The sequence below is a fragment of the Chaetura pelagica genome, unplaced genomic scaffold (genome assembly GCF_000747805.2).
Source record: "Chaetura pelagica isolate M959 unplaced genomic scaffold, ChaPel_1.0 scaffold650, whole genome shotgun sequence".
Taxonomy (NCBI): Eukaryota; Metazoa; Chordata; class Aves; order Apodiformes; family Apodidae; genus Chaetura; species Chaetura pelagica.
The window spans coordinates 843,308-861,801 of record NW_009951820.1 but is presented as its reverse complement, the minus strand read 5'-3'; the positions used below and the strand labels follow the sequence as shown (position 1 = coordinate 861,801).

General features: G+C 50.1%; 2 protein-coding genes across 2 annotated transcripts in view; one reads left to right on the top strand and one right to left on the bottom strand.

Moving 5' to 3' along the window:
- Window positions 1–1,658: 1,658 nt before the first annotated feature.
- Window positions 1,659–7,465, top strand: CXCR5 (chemokine (C-X-C motif) receptor 5). The gene is made up of 2 exons (XM_010008865.1): window positions 1,659–1,758; window positions 6,389–7,465. The coding sequence occupies exons 1-2, from the start codon at window positions 1,720–1,722 to the stop codon at window positions 7,463–7,465; spliced, it is 1,116 nt and encodes a 371-aa protein (XP_010007167.1). The 5' UTR covers window positions 1,659–1,719.
- An 8,150-nt stretch (window positions 7,466–15,615) lies between these two features.
- Window positions 15,616–18,494, bottom strand: part of BCL9L (B-cell CLL/lymphoma 9-like) — a 9,714-nt gene continuing 6,835 nt past the window's right edge. The window contains exons 7-8 of the mRNA XM_010008854.1: window positions 18,066–18,326; window positions 15,616–16,775 (exon numbers count right to left, since the gene is read on the bottom strand). Of these exons, the coding sequence (XP_010007156.1) occupies window positions 15,616–16,775; window positions 18,066–18,326 (1,421 nt within the window). The remainder of the gene's footprint in view (window positions 16,776–18,065; window positions 18,327–18,494) is intronic.

Sequence of the window (18,494 nt, the reverse complement as noted above, 5' to 3'; positions counted from 1 at the left end):
GGGCGGGGGGGGCAGGTGCGGTGCCCGCACAGCTGCGGGGCCCTTTGTGCCCCTTTACGTATCTCTGAAATCAAGGGGGACACACGGTGACAAAGGTGGAAACCACAAACATCAATGAGTTTTTGTGCACGGAAGCAGCACCCACCGTAGACCTCATAACAGAGATGCTGGAAAGTCAACGTGACTCCATCACATAGTCATTAAAACATAGATAATAATAAAAGGTTGAGCCATGGCACACAGGAGCCATAACCACTCATCACGACAGGCTGGACGTCATTGTTTAGGTAGCTGTTACTTGGACAAGGATTTTGGTAAACTGAGGCCCAACAGGAATGTGTCCTTAAACATTAGCCTAAAATGCTGGTAATTCCAAAACTGGTTTGCAGAAAAATTTTGGTTCAAATGCCTGCCCTCAGCATTGTGAGCTGTCTGCAGATACAGTGAGAGATGCCACACTGCTCCTATCTCTGCCAGACAAGGTACAGACATCCCCATCAGGCTTAGCAGCCTTTCCAGAGTCGTAACTTCACATATTCCTGCCCAGTTTTCATGGGAAGTGCAATCAGCATAGACTTGTCCCGAGTTTCTGTCTTTCCTTCACTTCCAGACAAGCTGCTGCTCTGTTGGGCAGTGCCACTGTGTCCTGAGCATGGAGATCCCTTGTGGTCCTGTCTCCCACCTGGTGAGTCCTTCCTTCTTTGTAAAGCTTCAGTTCCAAACGCAGGGAGAGAAAAAATAAGCTGAAAAGACAGGCCTTCAAATGCCAGGGGAGCAAAGATGCTGCATCTCAGCTTTTTCTTTTTGTGCCATCTTGTTGTGCTGCCCGTTGGCCGAAAGGCGCAGCTGGAGAAGCCTCAGTTCCCCCAGTGCTGCAGTCAGAAGCACCGCTCTTGGCACCACCCGCTGCTGCCCTGGCCCCACCATGCGGGGACCTGCCTTTCATCTCAACCCTTTGCAGGGCCAAGCATCGCACTTCACAAGGAGATGTACAGGAAATAGCATGCTCTGACCTTAAAAAAGCAAATGACAGCAGAAATGGGTAGATGATCAGTAAATGTGTTTAACATCTGTAGGCAGCACATGCTTGGCAAATTTTTAGTTATGGTAACAGCAAATAAGACAAGACAAAAACATTAGGGGTGAGAGGATTCAGGAACCAGAAGCAATCTGGCTTTTCTCAAGCAGAGCTCAGTCGGTGTAATGCCAAACTGCTCAGTCACATTGTTAGACAGAACAGAACAACTTCATACACAAGCAGTACATTTTATCATCCTTAAGTAAAGCTGAATAATGTCCTGTTGTCAGACCACCTTATACAAATTAACAAAATTTTATGTTTCCAACAAAACAAGAACAGTTCTCCAGTGAAACTGTGTATACATGGAAAAACAAAACAAAACAACCAAACAAGCCAGGAATTCCCATGTACAGACGCCAAAACAATCCTCAAATATCTAGCATTGAATTCTGACCAAATAACATAGATTCTTCAAACTGTACTTTAAAAATCAATTTATAGCAGTAAAGAAAAAGGATAAAGATAGATGCTAATCTTTTCAGTGATTAGGTCACTCAATGCTTAGAGCTCATTTGCCTTGCAAATACTCTATTGTTACATGCTGGGTCCCTCCCTACTCACTTAAATTACTAACTCCACCCCAAAAAATAACTTTTGCTGAAACTTCTGGAGGAGATACAGATCCTGTCCCTGAAACCATGGGGCCTGTCAGCTACTCGTCAGAGACCTATGACTTGGTGAGTCAGGCTTTGCTTGTTTGAGAGGATAATGGGGAGAGCAGGTAGAGCTGGGGTGGGCTGACAGATCCATCTGCCTATCCATCTTCTCACCCTCCTGTTAGCAGAGCAGGAGCTTGAGCTGGCACACTCAGGCATCCCATCCCTGAAGTCAGGACTTGGTCGACCAGGGGCCTGTGCTGCGGAGAGCAGACCTTGTCACCCTAGGGCGCCAGGTCTTCCCTTGGGGACACCTGCCTGGCCACCGGCATCTCATACCCAGCCCCCCAATAACCAGGACCATGGTGGCTGCTGAAGGGACTGCTAGGAGAGCTGGGCTGCTGCAGCCCCATCCCATGCTGCTGCCCTGCTCTCTGTGCAGCCATCAACAAAATGTAGGCATAAAAGGCGTGTTCCGAGTCGGGTGTCATTTGCATCAGCCTTTGGTGATATAAATTACTGTGCACACAGCCCTGGAAATCTTGTCTAGTATCCTTCCTTAGCAGGAATACCAAACAAACCCAATGCTGTCTCTCTCTGCATACAAAAGTCCTTGGAATGACTCCACATGCTCCTACCCCTGCTTGCCTTCTCCACAAACATGCTGCCGTAGACTCTGCTGAAAGGGGAATACACCATACAATTACAAGAGGGGAATTTTAAAGAGAGGAAGAGAAATTGCAAGCACTTCTTCTAATAGTGAGTGATGACACTGTGCATTCTGCCCTGTAGTTCTTTCCCCTGGGCTTGCGAGCAAAAGACAGCAACTGCACCTTTTAGAGTATGTTGTGCTATTCAAGGGGAAGTCCACAGCAACGCTATCATTAGCCTGGTTTTCAAATGTTACAGCTCAGAATTTATTTTTTAATATACTGGCTGACTGCAACAGACCTCAGTTTATGTTTAGTTTCTCTAGAGAGAGAATTGCTGGACTAAATTATTACCAATTTTTCCATTCTTTGTTTGTCCTATATAACAGGGAAGAGAGAGGAGATGTGGGGTGCAAGCTCTACCCTTCTTACTTTTTCAGATTCATCCAGTATAAAAATCCTTTGTGAATGGTGGTTATTTCCTTTAAAACTTTTTTTGCAGAAGACACTTCTCTCCCTGGCTTCTCCTGAAGTACAGTGGCAGCACTAATGCTTGCTGAGAAGTTAAAACCAAACTCAACCCTTTTTCATCTTCATGCTGGTTTATTCCTCCAGCTGAACTCTCACTTCTCCATAGCAAGAAAGCTTTGCTCACTTAACCTTCCTCAGCTGCAGACTAGAGAAACTAAAACACAGTTGCAGAAAGACCACCAAGATCTCCACCAGGTCCCCTGAGGTGCTGCATGGAACCAACATGACTCAAGAACCATAAAGGCACCTGTGCTACAGTTACATGGCATTTTCACAGACTTTGCTTTTAGTCCTGGGCTTTCCTAGCTCAGCACCCAGAGAAAGGTAACTTGCATTGATGCAGGCAATTTCAGCTTTAAGGCTCTGGGAATGAAACATGCTTCTCCCAGCCCTGGCATAGGCTAGACAGGAATGAATCACATGGAAAATCCCTAATAGTGCACAAGCTGCCTCTCTTCTGCAGCCAAATGTTTTGATCACCGGCAGTTGTGGGGAATTGAAAAAAGAATCTGACACACAGAGACTGGAATAACTCTGAGATGTGGGTTAGAGGGGAAAAAGGATCCCTGAACAAAGAGAACGGGCTTTCCAAGCAGGCACTTGACTGCTCAGTTCCAGAAAAAGGCACTACTTTATCGCCTACCCCCAAATCTGGCTGATATTGTATTGCAGGAGACTTGTGCAAAGGTCCCCCCATGGACACACTGTTGTCTCCCATCCTAAATCAGGCAGCCATCCCCTCCCAGTACTAGAAATGAGAATCGCTGAACAGTCCCCAGGAGCCTCAGCTTGTCACAGTCAGTGCATCTCCTGCAGCTCTGGTCCCTGCCCTTCCTGTCTCAGCCTGGACTCTGACTTTTCATCCTCTTGTATTTGTCTCCAACTCATCTCTATCCACTCCACCCACACTCGCTGCTCTGCTCAAAGACGCACATGAGAGGATGCCTCCAGCACAGCCAGCACACGCTTCCCCAGACGGAAGAAGAGAGAGTAACTGGAGAGTAACTTACAGTAAGAGCCCTACCTGCTCTCTTATCAGCAATCAGATGGTGTCTGATAACAGCACTCATCCTCCACCAGAATGCAAGGTGATGCTGGAAGCTGTTCAGCAGCCAAATCTGTCAAACATCACGCAGGCTGCCTATCCCCACTGTCATCAATATTCCAGCCAGCAATCCCTGCTATTTCCTGTCATTTCTTTTTTCCCTTTACAGCTGGAACCCTCCAGCCCCTCACCAGTGAAGTCACCTCTTTCAACACATGTTCTCTTCTTCAGATTTTTCAACTTAGCCAGCCACGCATCCTGAGAAAACACACAAAAAAATAAACAAACAATAAACCAAAAAAAAAAAAAAAAGGGGGGGAAAAAAAACCCAACACAACCAGAAAACTACAAATACGTCCTGGCTTTGTCCCTGTACCAAATTTTTAAGGTTTTTGTTTTGTTTGGGGCTTGTGGGTTTTTTTTAAGGAAAATTCAAGGATCTGTCCCTGGCCAACACATCACGGGTTTCTGTGCATGTTAGTAACTCCTGATGCAGGGTCCCAGGATGGACTAGACAGGAAAGATTTTCAAGCCAGACAGAAAACAAACTGGGAGAGATTTCTAGAGGTTTATGTTTTTAGCAGCAATCTCCAGTCTCCCAAATCATACCCTAAAACCAGAAAAATAATTGTTCTCTGCGAACACGAATGCTTCTCACCAAAGGCTTGCAGCCCCACTGTTACATTGAGGAAGAGTCACGTGTGCTTGACGTTTTGGGCAGGGAGGAGGACTCTCTGCCCCTGAGGGGACCAGCTCTCACCTATTTGGGAGGAAGCATCAGGGCATCACACCCAGCAGCAGCACTGCTGGGTACAGAGCTGGTGGGGTACTGAACCATGGCAGGACCAAGAGTCTGTCTGGCTCAATACTCTTTCTGGCAGTAACCAAAGGTGAACATCTGAGCAAGAGCTGGGCAAGCTTATTCTGCCCTTTTCCCAAGAGCTGACTCACCCTCCTACCATACACTCCCCCAGGACTGCCTGAGCCAGCTGCCTGCTCCGCTGTTCAGTCATTTTCTGGGGACTCGTTCCCTGTAAGCAGGCCTGGGCTCCCCTCAGAGCCATGCAGATGGCTTCAGCAGCACAGCAGTTTGAGCTGAGCACTACCGCTGTGATGTCATCTCGTTACCCCACAGGGAAGGCTGCCTGAGAGAGAAGAAACATTCATCACCCTGCTTTAGCTAGGCACAATGCTGCCCTCGAGGCTGGTCACGGTTATTTGGCTTAGCAGCACATGCAGGGAACAAAAACCCCAGAAATCAGCTCTGAAACTGTTTAAAGCAGAGCTAGTATTTTTAGATGGAACTTTGGCTGCCGAGGGAAGGAGCAGCAGGTGCAACCGTCTACAGCTGGCAGTGAAAGGTATGAAAGCAGCAAGCAGAGATTTCCGCTGTGGTTGACACTGGAGTCTCAGCACTAGTCTCCAGAGAGGGTGTGGGTGGGGGAGCTCATGGTAGCTGCTACCAAGCTCTTCCCAGTTGTCACTAACTTCTCAGCATGCTGCAAGCCTCCTGTACTGCTCTTTTTCTGCCCTTCTGCATCTCAGCCCTTTGCTTTTGTGAATGTCCAGCTCCTGTGAGGTGCCTGAGGCCAGCCAGTGTCCCCACTGCCTGAGGGCTTGTCCTGAGCTAGGATGCAGTTTTCCAGTGCCTGGACTTGGGCGCAGTCTCAGCCTGAATACCGGTTGCTCACCTGGCAAGGAGCTACAGCAGGCTGAGCATGAATCACATCTGTGGCAGTTCTATTGCACTTTCCTTACCAGGTACCAGCCCAGGGACTGAGTGGTGTTTTCAGAATCCCTTTCCCGCTCCGACTGCAATTAATACAGAACCACAAGGTTTACTAGCAGAACAAATTTCTCTGTCCAACATCCATCCCTATAGCTCAGAGGCATTCCTCCAGCCGTGTTTAAACAGCTGCCCCACACCTTCTACTGTGTGCATGGAAAGCGATCCCAAATGCAGCTGCTGCTTGCCTTGCCCTGCCCCAGGCAGCTCTCAGGTCTCTGAGGAGAGGCAGAAGGCACAGGATCAGTGCCCATAACTTGAGGTAGAGGTGTGCGCTGCAGTGAATCCCACCACCTTCATACCCATCAGCAGACAGTGCACAGGACAGGGAGAGTCAGAAATGGGCAGAAGGACTGGGAAAGCTGGTAGACAGGATGGTTCTATTCTGTGTGAGAAAGCAAAGGCCAGCAGCAAGTAACTCAGTAAGAACCAAATTATTAAACTGGTTGTCTGTCTGGACAACAAAACACCCTCAAATACGCTAGTTAAAGATTGCAGACTGAGCAGCCCCTTCTATCACAGATCAGGACAACCCTCTCCATGTGCTGCTGCCCCTCCCGAGACCCGGCTCCAGAGGGGTCATAGGGCTACAGACAGGCAGCACCTCCTTCTAGTGCAGGTCTTCCAGGGGCAGCTGAGGGACTGGGTTCCCATGTTTAGAAACTCCCCTTTTGTAACCAAACTCTCTCTGTTCCCCAGAGCCAGGTGGAGCTGAGCGGTTACTATGAAGCTGAGAACACCACCCCTTCTTTGGAAGGCTACTTTTGCTTCAACCCATCCTCATCCATAGTGGGCAACCAAAGAGACCCCTTCAGAAAGGTCTTCATGCCCCTCATCTATCTGCTAATGTTTGTGTTGGGTACTGTGGGCAATGCCTTGGTCCTGGTCATTTTAGAGAGGTTCAAGCGGTCCCGTACTACCACAGAAAACTTCCTTTTCCACCTAACCTTGGCCAACCTGGCACTATTACTCACCTTCCCCTTCAGCGTGGTGGAGAGCTTGGCTGGGTGGGTATTTGGGAAGTTCCTCTGCAAGATCCTTAGTGCTGTGCACAAGATCAATTTCTACTGCAGTAGCATGCTGCTGGGTTGCATTGCAGTGGACCGCTACCTGGCCATCGTTTATGCAATCCACACCTACCGTAAACGCAGAGCTCACTCCATTCACCTGACCTGCATGGCTGTCTGGCTCTGCTCACTGCTGTTGACCTTACCTGATCTCATCTTCATGGAAGTCTGGACAGATGACAGCAACCGCAGCATTTGCTATTTTCCGGAAGTTGGGATTGATGGCAACAATGTCTGGCTAGCGACCCGCTTTCTCTACCACACCGTTGGCTTCTTTGTGCCCCTGTTAGTCATGTGTTACTGCTACATGGCCATCATCCGGGCTCTGTGTCAGTCCCAGCGCTTGCAGAGGCAAAAAGCTGTTCGCGTAGCCATTCTGGTTACAGGCATCTTCCTGCTCTGCTGGAGCCCCTACCACATCGTTATCTTCCTGAACACACTTACCAAGCTAGAAGCCTTCACCAAGAATTGCATCCTGGAAGACCAGCTGGACACGGCCATTATGGTGACAGAGGCCATTGGCTTCACGCACTGCTGCCTCAACCCCATCCTCTACGCCTTCATTGGAGTCAAGTTCCGTAATGACTTCTTCCGAATCCTGCAGGAGCTTGGCTGCATAAGCCAGAAGACCCTGCAGGAGATCCTGGAGGTGACAAGGAAAGGCAGCGGGATCGAGTCTGACAACACCACCTCTATCTCCACTTTCTAGCTGGGAAAGGCTTCCTGCAGGGCAGAACCAAACTGGGGTTTTGCAGTGACGTGTGCTGTGGGTTCAGTCCAAAGTTTCACATACATCTCCATCACTTCCTCCATTCCCCAGAAAACCGAGGTCCAATAGCCAGCAAACAACCAAATCCCACGAGATACCTTACCTGGCTCCTTCTGGTTCTCATACCTATAGAAATCCATCTGGCAGCTGTTGGCGAATGCTGGCTGTCCTGCAGTCACTCTGGCAGGGCCAGATGAACTCGACATTTCCACATCTCCCTGAAAAACTGACTGCAGATGTTCTGTGCACAAAGCCAGACATGAGACTGGGGTGCTTGAGGGCAAGGAAAAAAGTGCAGCCAAGAAAACATGGAGTCATGTGGCATGAGGACTGAGGACCAAAGATACACAGGTCTCCATTGCACCGGCTCTGGCGGTAGAGACATGGTAAGAGACATGCCTAAAGGAAGTGACAGGACTCAGTGGCCACAGTGGCTGGAAGAAGAGATGCAGGGCTCACTCCGATCACACAGCCACGCAGTGCTGGAGGGTCTCTTGCTGCAATACTGCTCTTTCTGCTGCGTGACATCCCCCTGCCAGCCACAGCACATTGATTTTCCCATCTTGGCTCACACCAGGAGGTCCTGCCAGGGACTCAAAAGATCTGACTGTCACAGCTTCCTTTCCTGACATCAGCTGCATCTTTTCCTGCTCATTTGATCTGTTTTACTGCTGTTAAGAGCTCCAGTGAGTGACTGTTGAACTGAATGCCTGACTATGCAAAAGCTTCCCTTCAAGGAAGAAAGCCATCTGGAGAAACGGCTTGTGTCTTTTGACTGGACACAGGGCAGATGAACTATGGCTTTGTGAGGCTGAAGGTGTAACTTTAATTTTCTTTTTTTTTTTTTCCAGCTAGTTGTAAGGCACTTTGTAGGTTCTGAGAACAAGGAGATTCACTGCCCCAGAATAAGGAAAAGAGCTCATTTTCAGAATTTCTCTTTGTTTTTTATCAGGCTAAACATAGTAGCTTGCTTTACACTTTGATTTCTGATATTTTTGCTCCACATACATCTACACGGATTTCAGAAGTTCAGTGCATCCCAGTTTACACGGAGCAAACCTGGGCGCTATTTCTGCCCTGAACCACCAGTATTCAGCAACTGCTCAGATCAGGGCTGCTTGATAACAATTAGGTCCCAAATAAGAGCAGCAGCCTTCTCCACCATTAGTAGTGGCACACAAACTGACCCGGAGGCAGCCGCAACAGCCTAGGGCAGCCAGCTGCTCCCCAGTAGGTCTTGTCACAATGTAACAGCACAGCACTGTCTCCGTTACATTTCCCTTGCTGTACAAGACCCACGCGTACCAACCATCACATGAACATAACCCTGATAACGAGCACTTTACAACCTCACTTTTTAAACAAAGTCAGAACAACATCAACAACTCACTTCTGAAGTTCAGTTCACTAAGAAAGGACTTGGTTGCAGCTGAACTGCACTGTACCCAAGAGCTCCACGAACAAGACCAATCATTACAGAAGGGGTCACATTACATCAGTCCAGCTCAGGCAGAGATCTTAATAGTTCATTCTCAAATTGTGACCTGAGGAGAAAACTCCCAAGCATAAGGCTTTTGTACAAAGAGCAGCCCACCATTTCCTGCAGTGCTGCATCTTCAAAGCTGAAACCTGCAGGTAATGGCGACCGTGGTTGTCCAAGCACGTACGCGCAGCAGAGGAAGAGCAGCTCTCTGAAGCTTGCCTTTGCCATCTCCACAGTTGTACTGGAAACCAAATATGTCGCAGTTTATCGTAAATGTCTCCCCAGCTCTGGTTCTGAGGGGAACTGTGTTCCTACAGAGAAAATGTTACTGAAGAAACCAAGTGTAAAATTCTTACAGTGTTCACATGGCAAAAAGAAAATCTGCACGTAAGAGTGAACAGGTTATGCACCCACTGTTACTATAGCTTTTAGTCCTGGTAAACTTTTAGAAAGTTTTGACGTCAGCTGTAATAAACAGTTAAATAAAATACTGTCCTCTCATGTATAGTGCTTGTAAGCAGTTGTTTGCAGTCATGTCAGTTTTGCAAGGAAAATGCAGAGAGCACTAAAGGGAATGATAGCACTTTTCTGAGGGGCATTGCTGTTCACACATGGAGACCACAGGGCTCATAAAAGCCCCTTGCTCAGTTCGCTTTGCCTGTGCCACAAAAGGCTCTGCTATGTTCGGAGTTGTTTCAGACCTAAATTAGCTCCCTGCTTTACAGAACCTCTTCCACTGACTGCAGTGCCTTCCACCCTGGTTTTATAGCAACAGCTACCCTGAGTAGAAAGGTGCCTTTGCACCCACTTTGGTCCAGCCAGCCTGCTGAATGGCCATGAGAAGAACACAAGAGGAACTCCACTTCGCCACAGAGGAAGCTGGGCTTTCCATTCTAGCAAAGTCCTCCTCATCTCCCCCAGGTTTCCATGGGCATTACATGCCTTGGCCCAGAGCGGGCTTCCAGCTGCCAGAGCTGGCACCAGACACTGCAGCCCTCAGACAAACCTTCAAGGTCCCTGTGAAGTTCTGTTCAGCCCCAGCCCAGCACTACCAGGTGAGGCAGAGGGGCTCTGTGCCCCCTAAGCCACTGTGAAAGGGGCCAGAGGGCCAAGGGGAGCTCCAAGGCAGCTGCAGCAGGTGGGAGGTGGCCAAGGCCATATCACCACAGTCCACTGCACACACTCAGATGGCCCTGGACTATACTCTGCAAACAAGGCTGAGTCAGACAATTCAGAGAAAGCCCCAGTCTCTGCTGAAAGCAACCCCAAGGAATGGGACACAGAGACCCCCACAATAGCACACACCTCTGCATGTCCCATGGGGTGACCAAGCCTCCCATGAGACAGCGCTGGGGTGTTTCAGCCCAGCATCCTGCTGCACACAGTGATCACAGGCCATGGCAGGCAGCAGAGCGTGCAGCAACCAGAGAGCCAGGGCACGCACGAACACACGCGTGCCTGGGAGCGCTGCAGGGAAGGGGCTCTCCCCACACCTTCACACCCCTCCAAGAAGCTCTGGTGCCCTCTGCCCCACTGTGACTCACACACAGTTTCATTTTCCTTCTTAGGAAGATGACCTGCTTCCTCACCCCAATCTCCCAGAATCAAGCAAACTCAAGCATTTCACTGCCTGCTGTATCTTCCTTATTGTGAGCAGAGGTGGCCCCGGACGTAACACGCAGGTCCGCCACAGTCCATGAGCTTGGCTCAGCAGCATGCCATGTGCCCTGGCCAGGCTTCCCACACAGGGTGGAATATCTCTTTCCCCTTCCACAGTGTGTTCTGCATGTGCTCTGGCTCCCTACAAGCACCAAGAAGCTACAACACAGACCAGTTTTGCCAGGCCACAAGGTCCCCAGGACAAGGGAGTACAGTATGAGTTCCATGCACCAGCAGGTCCCTGCTCTAGGTCACCCCTCTGCTCTGCAGTCCTGCCAGGGACTTGAGGTGTCCAAGGTGGCCCTGTCTGTTCCCCGACCCCTAGCCCTGTGCACACCCCTCCACCTACCTGAGAGGACTGTCCTGTCCTGAGTCCCACAAAGGCAGTTCCCTGGTCCTGGCCCAGAAGCTAGAAAAGATGATCCATTTCAAGCCAAAGAAGGTAGAGGAGGAGCTGGCACAGGAGAGGGTGGGAGAGAACAGCTGGCACAGCCTGGATCTAGGTAGTAAAACCCATGATATGGTAATGAAGTGCTCCAACCTGTGTGGTTGGGTCTCATCTGATGCTGAGGAGGCAGAACACAAGCAGTGGGGGGCAAGATGGTCCACCTCACATGGATTGCAACAGATACCCAACTGCTGACACCACTTCAAGAGGGGGCTGCCTGAATTTCACAGGAAGAAAACTCTTAACTGCAGCCACATCTCAGCGTACCTTCAGCACAGACAACTCCTGCAATCCAGAAGAGCTCTCTCCTCCCAAACCAAGGCCCTGCCTGACGTCAGGTATTTATAGAGGGGCCAGCTGAGCCCCTCGCATCAGCCCCAACCTGCCGCAGGTGACACTCACTGAGTTCCCAGGGCTGGGCTGCACACACCTGCTCACAGCCCTGCAGAAAATCATGCAGCTCACTGAACACAGGCACAGGGTCAGGTTTTGAAATTTGTCTTTTTAATAAAAAGGCACCTATAAAACAGGTCAATACATTACAGGCAGCACAGATACCCAAAAACAAGCCTAAAAATTGTTTCAAATAAAAACCAATAAGATGTCTTCACATATTGTATTTATATATTTATATTTATATATATATTTATATAATGGTACAAAATGACTGGGGAAGTGTCTCCATGGGATGACTGAGAACAGGTCAGTCACCATTACCTCAATGTGAAAGCTACTTCCGGGTGTGTGATTATCTGACATACTGAAAGATGAGGTTTCTGAGTGTTTGCTTTTTTGGAGCTGGAAAAACATGGTGAAGTCATGGCTAAAACATGGGCAAACCTTTTACTGTGATTAGGTGGAGTCAGTACACAGAACTCAAGCTTAGAAGCCGAGCAATAGACTACAAGACACAAGACTAGACATGGCTCACGGCAGTGGGCAAGCGGCTGATGGCAAACCCTGCCCAGGGCTAACAAGGACTGGTGGTTACTGAGCTTCCAGAGGAGCTCCTACCATATTGCTGTTCACAGACACAGTTGGGAGTGGCACCCAGGGCAAAGAGGTGTTAGGCAGCACCAAATAAAAACCAATAAGATATCTTCACATATTGTATTTATATATTTATATTTATATATATATTTATATAATGGTACAAAATGACTGGGGAAGTGTCTCCATGGGATGACTGAGAACAGGTCAGTCACCATTACCTCAATGTGAAAGCTACTTCCGGGTGTGTGATTATCTGACATACTGAAAGATGAGGTTTCTGAGTGTTTGCTTTTTTGGAGCTGGAAAAACATGGTGAAGTCATGGCTAAAACATGGGCAAACCTTTTACTGTGATTAGGTGGAGTCAGTACACAGAACTCAAGCTTAGAAGCCGAGCAATAGACTACAAGACACAAGACTAGACATGGCTCACGGCAGTGGGCAAGCGGCTGATGGCAAACCCTGCCCAGGGCTAACAAGGACTGGTGGTTACTGAGCTTCCAGAGGAGCTCCTACCATATTGCTGTTCACAGACACAGTTGGGAGTGGCACCCAGGGCAAAGAGGTGTTAGGCAGCACTTGTTAGAATCATAGAATTGGTTTGGTTGGAAAAGTCCTTTAAGATCACTAAGTCCAACTGCTCTCCCTTTTGTTCAGCCATCACAGAAGCAGGGGTAGGGCTGGCTCCAGGGTGGTGGGATATTTTGCAGATGAGTGGCAACTGCTGCTCCTTAGTCCCCAGCTCTGACCTGCTGTCAGGATTTCCCTTTTGTATCCAGGTCTGCTGAGTCTAAAGGCTTTGCTTCATACTCATTTGTCACCAAAGAACAGGTCTTCCTCCTGCCGCCAGGCAGAAATAGCATCGCTGACCTCCCTAGCACTGCACAGCTGTGTGCCCCAGCCCTGGTAACACCAGGACAACGTGCTGCCAGCACAGCAAGGACCGCAAGCCCCAGGCAACTTCTCAGTTGGGCTGGGTAAAAGGGACAACAGGGAAGGTACAGACATGTGGAGATCTCAACTGGGCTAAAACAACAGCCATCTACAAACAAAATACTTCTGTATAGAAAATATTATGGCTTCAAATTAACTGAGACTAGCTGGTAGGTGATGAGTAAGGTTTGGAGCTGGCAGTGGTATTTGGATGATACTAGAAACTACCAGCAGCCAATACCCCAAAGTGCAGCCAAGAGAAGCCACAGCCTTTCAGGCAAGTCAAGCTTAGAAAGAGCTACATCTGTTTGAGCCATATCCTCCCACATGAAATGCACCTTCTGAAAGGATGGAGAATCCAACCATCAGGTCCAAAGCACACCTCATTAGCCTTGGCTGAAGATTCTTTATCTGCTCCAGCCACCCAGGCAGAAACGGGCACTTTGTGGGATTGCTCCCATTTTGCCATCCTGAAACAGCTGGTCCCTCACATTGTACACAACAAAACCACACAAAGCAGGGGACCAGAGCAAAATTCCTCCTCCAATTCAGACCCAAGCTTCCTATCCAGTACTGCTCACTACAAAATGCCCCAAAGCTTCCAGGTATTCCTAACTGGACTTTATGGCTCCATCTTCTAACACATTGGATCAAGACAGCCACTGGCTGATGTTCCAGCACCCATTGACCTTTCCAAACAGCCTGTAACACGATAAACAGCTACTTGACAATCAATCTCCCTTTCCAACAGCCCTCTCCTCCCTGCAGTAGCAAGAAGGGAAAGGTGAGCTCTGTTATGAGAGAGGTAGTATGCTAAATCTGGCTCTGCAGCGATAATCTTCCAAATGGAATTCCTCTGGCAGTCATGTGCCCCGAGTTCAGCACTGGACACCCACAGGGTACACCATGCTGGATTGCAGTCCCCGCTGAGGTCCAGAGATACTGTGCTGAGTGCAGAAGTGTGTGCGCGTCACCCCATGGTCCCCTCCATGAACAAATGTGAAGGACCATCAGTGCTGCATGCAGGAAGACCGCATGGAGTGGAGGATAGGGAGGAGCACATCCAGAAAAGCTGGAGTTGTTCAAATGGCATGTGTCTGCCAGCCTAGGAATGAGGGGCTGCCACGCAACCTTGGTCTCTTCTGTCCAAAACACAGGATGGCCACACCACTGATACTGCACTCTTAGAGTGAGATGGAGCATTGCACACAGGGACAGGTTGTCCTCAACAGCTAGACCTCTATTGTGCAGTAGGGCAGGGCTGCTGCCACTAGCAAGGCGGAGCAAAGACCGCCTGTGAAACTCCAGAGGAGGAGTGAGGGGAAGTGAGGAAGACATGGGAGAGCATTCAACAGCAGAGGTAGAGGGAGCACAGAGCAGTTGCGGAGGACAATGGTGGGATAAAGGACTGGTGCAGGAAGGCTGCAAAGGAGCAGGGTTCCCAGCCAGCTCCTCCTGGAAGGACAGGAATGCACCACCTTGCTCATCTTAGACCCCATCTATTCCTACATATTCACAGGTGACAGTATGAAGGGAAAAGGAGGGTCCAGAGGTGACACATCTGGTCGAAACCTTTGGGTCCAGCACATTACTGTCTGCAAAGCTCAGATCCTCCACTATCTGTCCTGCTGGGGAGCCAGCATCCTCCCCGTTTCAGCCATGGCAGCTTTGCCATCCAGCAGCAGCTGTATCCTGTGAAGCTGCAGCATCTGCCCTGCCAGATGAGGGCTGCCCCAGCAACGTTCCACCAGCTCAGATCTCCCTGATGGTCCTCAGCATTGGTTGCATTCATGTTATCTGCACAGCCTTCACAGGGGCCTAAGGTCTGCGTGAAACTGTAACACCTTGCACATGCAAACTGTTCAGACACGTGAACAACACAGGTTTGGCACAAAGTCACTCTAAAATGGGATCTCTCAATGCCCTGTGCACCCTGGAGGATCCTCCTGCCTCTCCCCCACGGAGAGTCTTCAATCCTTGTACACTGTTGCCTTTAGCATGTTTTCTGTTTCTGTTTTTTTAAAACATGTTTTGAGGCTTCTATTAAAACACAGAAATACAGAACAATTAAAAACCAGCACAAGTTTTGCCTTTCCCAGCGACCTATTTACAGCTAGTTCCAAAAACCCTCTTGCACATTTTGGTTGCTTAAAAAAACAAACCAAAACAAAAAAACCCCAAACATACAAACAAAACAAGAAAAAAATAAAGAAAAAGGAAATAAAAGAGGGACAGAGGGGAGGGAAGGAAAGAAAAACACTTGACAGAGGAAAACTATAACATTTACAAACTGCCACAGGGTTTGGGTGTCCCTGGTCACCACAAAGGGTTCAAAAGTAATAGCCCCACTCACAGCCCTTCCTCCCCCCCTTCCCCAAAAAAGAAAGGAAAAATAAACCCAATTCACATCAAGTTTACTGCACATCTGGTTTTCTGTGTAGAGGCAAATCCGATATGAAAAGCATCCCACATAGTGTCCTCCACCAGCATTGGCCCCCAACCCTCCCCCAAAGAAAGGTTTAAAAAGGTTTGTCCAGGCAGCCCCGTCCCCTCCCACCCCGAGCATCAGCCAGGGTTAGAAGGGCAGGTTCGCCATGTTCCCAGGCCCAGGGATGTAACTCATCTGGCTGTCCAGGGAGACACTCCTCTGCCTCATCTGGTGTGTGACCATGAGGTTCTGCTGAGGCGGGGGCCCCATAAGAGAGCCCTGAGGTGACATCATGTGTCCTGTCTGAGCATACATCTCTCCTGACACAGACATGCTCCTCTGCTTGGCCTGCATCAGCATGAAATTCTGCTGGGCCATCAGGCTCTGCTGCGGAGACATCATGCCCTGGTGCATGCTGTTGCCCATCATGCCTTGCTGGGGTGGTATGCCTGTCCTGCCCAGCATGGGCACTTGTCCGGGGTGGCACATGGGCATGCTGAGTCCCCGCTGCATGGTCTGCTGCCCAGGGATGCTGGGCGCATTCATACCTGGCCGCACCGGGGGCTGGTCAGCCATCATGTTCTGCAGGTTCATGAGGTGGAGGTTGGAAGGCTGCGATTTGGGCGCTTGGTTGTCACTCTTGGGAAAATACTGCAAGGTGCTGCTTGGCTTCTCTGACGGAATGATCCTGGACAGGTCAAACTCAGGGATACCCGTGGGCGTGGGGCGAATGACCTCGCTGAGCTCAGGGTCATTCAGCACCGATGCTACCCCAGGGAGCACAGGTGGGTAGGGCTCACCGATGCGGGGAGGGATGTTCTTGCCCATCATGTGCTGCTGAGGGGGCATCTGGCTGGGCTGCTGGGGGGGAAGGTCCTCAGGTGGCAAGGGCAACCCCAGCGGGTAATGCTGCTGCATCCCAGGGCCACCTCCCCCGCCAGGGGCCATGGACATGCCTCCAGCAGGAGATGGCATGGCGTTATGGGGCTGCTGCATGCGGGGGAACACAAGCTGGTTGGAAGGAATCATCTGTGAACTGTTTGGCACGGGGCCGCACTGCTGGTTCAACGAGTCCTGAGGCCCCGGGGGGAGCATCATGGGGTTCTGGGGGGGAACACCTGTCCCTGGTGCACTGGGGTGCATAGGAATGTTGGAGCCCAGAGGGTTTGGGGAGGACATCATGGAGGTGGGAGGTGGTTCATGAGAGAGGGGTTGCTGACCAGGCAGGTTCATTCCCATGGGGCTCTGAGAGGATCCAGGCCCCACCGAGTTCAAGTGCAGTTGATTCGGCTGATTCCCTGTCACACCTAAGAAGAGAAAAAGAGAGAAGGTTAACTCTGCCCACAGACCTCTCAAGGCTACCATGTCCACACCCTGGAAGCCTGCCAAGCACTCACAAAGCCCCGAGTGCAGAGCATGATGCTCAGTAAACAGCCACAGGACGGGACTGCAAAGCATCGACATCAGGAAAAAGCGACCCAGACTCCAGGTTCCCAAGCCCATGAGCAGCAGAGAACTATTCCAGCTTCATTCAGGCCCAGGCTAGATTTTTATGTCTTTCTAGCCCACTGTTTCCAGAGTCCCAACCAGCTCTCCCTGTTGGGACAACCGTACACCATGATCTCAGCAGGGCTCTCAGCTGCCTGGAGGGCAGGAAGGAACCTGAGGAGGAACCCTTCACCACTGCTTGCCTGCAGGGTAAGCCACCCGGCAAGCTCCTGCAACCACACGACCTCAGGCAGTGAGGAGAAAAAAGCAGAAGAGAAAGCAGCAGACCCCGATGCAGACCCAGAGGGAGGCCTGTGCTGGTCGGTACAGCACCACCATCAGTGCCTGACAAGGGGCTTGGGTGAGGAGGGCAACAATGCATTTGCATGCCTGCAGTCAACCTAAGGGACTACTCGGCAGTGAAAGAGCCAAAAAGTTGATTTTTCATTTTGAAAACTGCCAAAAATATTTATCAGACAGCTTTAAACCCCCAAAACAAGTGCTACAGCATGCTGGAATTCCCCTTTGGGCTGGTCACCAAGTGACAAAAAACATTCATTTGCCTAGCTGTCCTTACCAGTGCCACCAGCCAGCAGAGCGTGTCTGGCTGTCGCCTACTGAAATCAGAACTGTGCTATGACACAGCCTTGCCTGGACAGGCACCTGGGCTGCACTCAAAACACCAGACTCCCAAACCCTGTTCAGTGTCCCTGTCCTGCTGCACAAGAACACAAGGGCTCCAAGCAGAAGACCTCCAGAGACCTGCAAGTCCTGGGCCTGAAATAACTCCAGAAGCCACAAAATTCCAGGGCCGGCACATCTGCACAGGGTAAAGGCAGTTCCGAAAACTTCCAGCGCTGGCGGAAGAAGGGTGCCTCAAATGCCAGACTGGCGCATGTCCTTCCAGGCAGCACACTCAAGCCAAAACTGATGGACAGCCCGGGCACAAGGTGGAGGACTGAGCAGACTATTATGAAGGAGGGCAATTTTAAGCTATTAGACATGGCAGTTACTGGGAGAACACAGTTTCTAGTCCCTCCTCCACCTTGTGCTGTCAGCAGCCACCAGATGGTCTGATCCCTTACAAGCCCAGCCCCAGGAGTATGTACCTGACATGCTTCCAGGTGGGAGCATAGGCCGGTCTGGCAGCAGCTCATCATCAGAGGTGGCGATGGTTTTGATGGCATTGTGGTAAAGTGGTGTGGAGCTGGGCATAGCATACTTGGACATCTGGGACATCATCAAAGAGAGGGGGTTCTGGGAGGGGGATGGATCTGGAGAGGAAGTAAAAGGCATGTTGGGATTCATGGAGCTAGAGGTGTTACTGGCTGGTGCGGAAGAGCTGCTCCGAGGCCCAGAAGGAAGAGAACCTGCAAGCAAGAGAGAGATCAGCTTAGTACATCCCAACCACCGTGACTTGCTCCCTTCAGACAGCAACCCCGTCCCCTCCTTCTGACAGTAGTGACTAGAGAAGGCAGCAAAACGCATGGCCCATCACCCTCTGGACACTGAGGAGGCTCATGTGGAGGAGACCCAAC

What these genes read in the sequence shown, in the direction of transcription:
- CXCR5 (XM_010008865.1), top strand. Translation starts at nt 1,720, where the DNA reads ATGGGGCCTGTCAGCTACTCGTCAGAGACCTATGACTTG. An exon ending in CGTCAGAGACCTATGACTTG is followed by an intron (nt 1,759 to 6,388) that starts GTGAGTCAGGCT and finishes TCTGTTCCCCAG; the next exon opens with AGCCAGGTGGAGCTGAGCGG.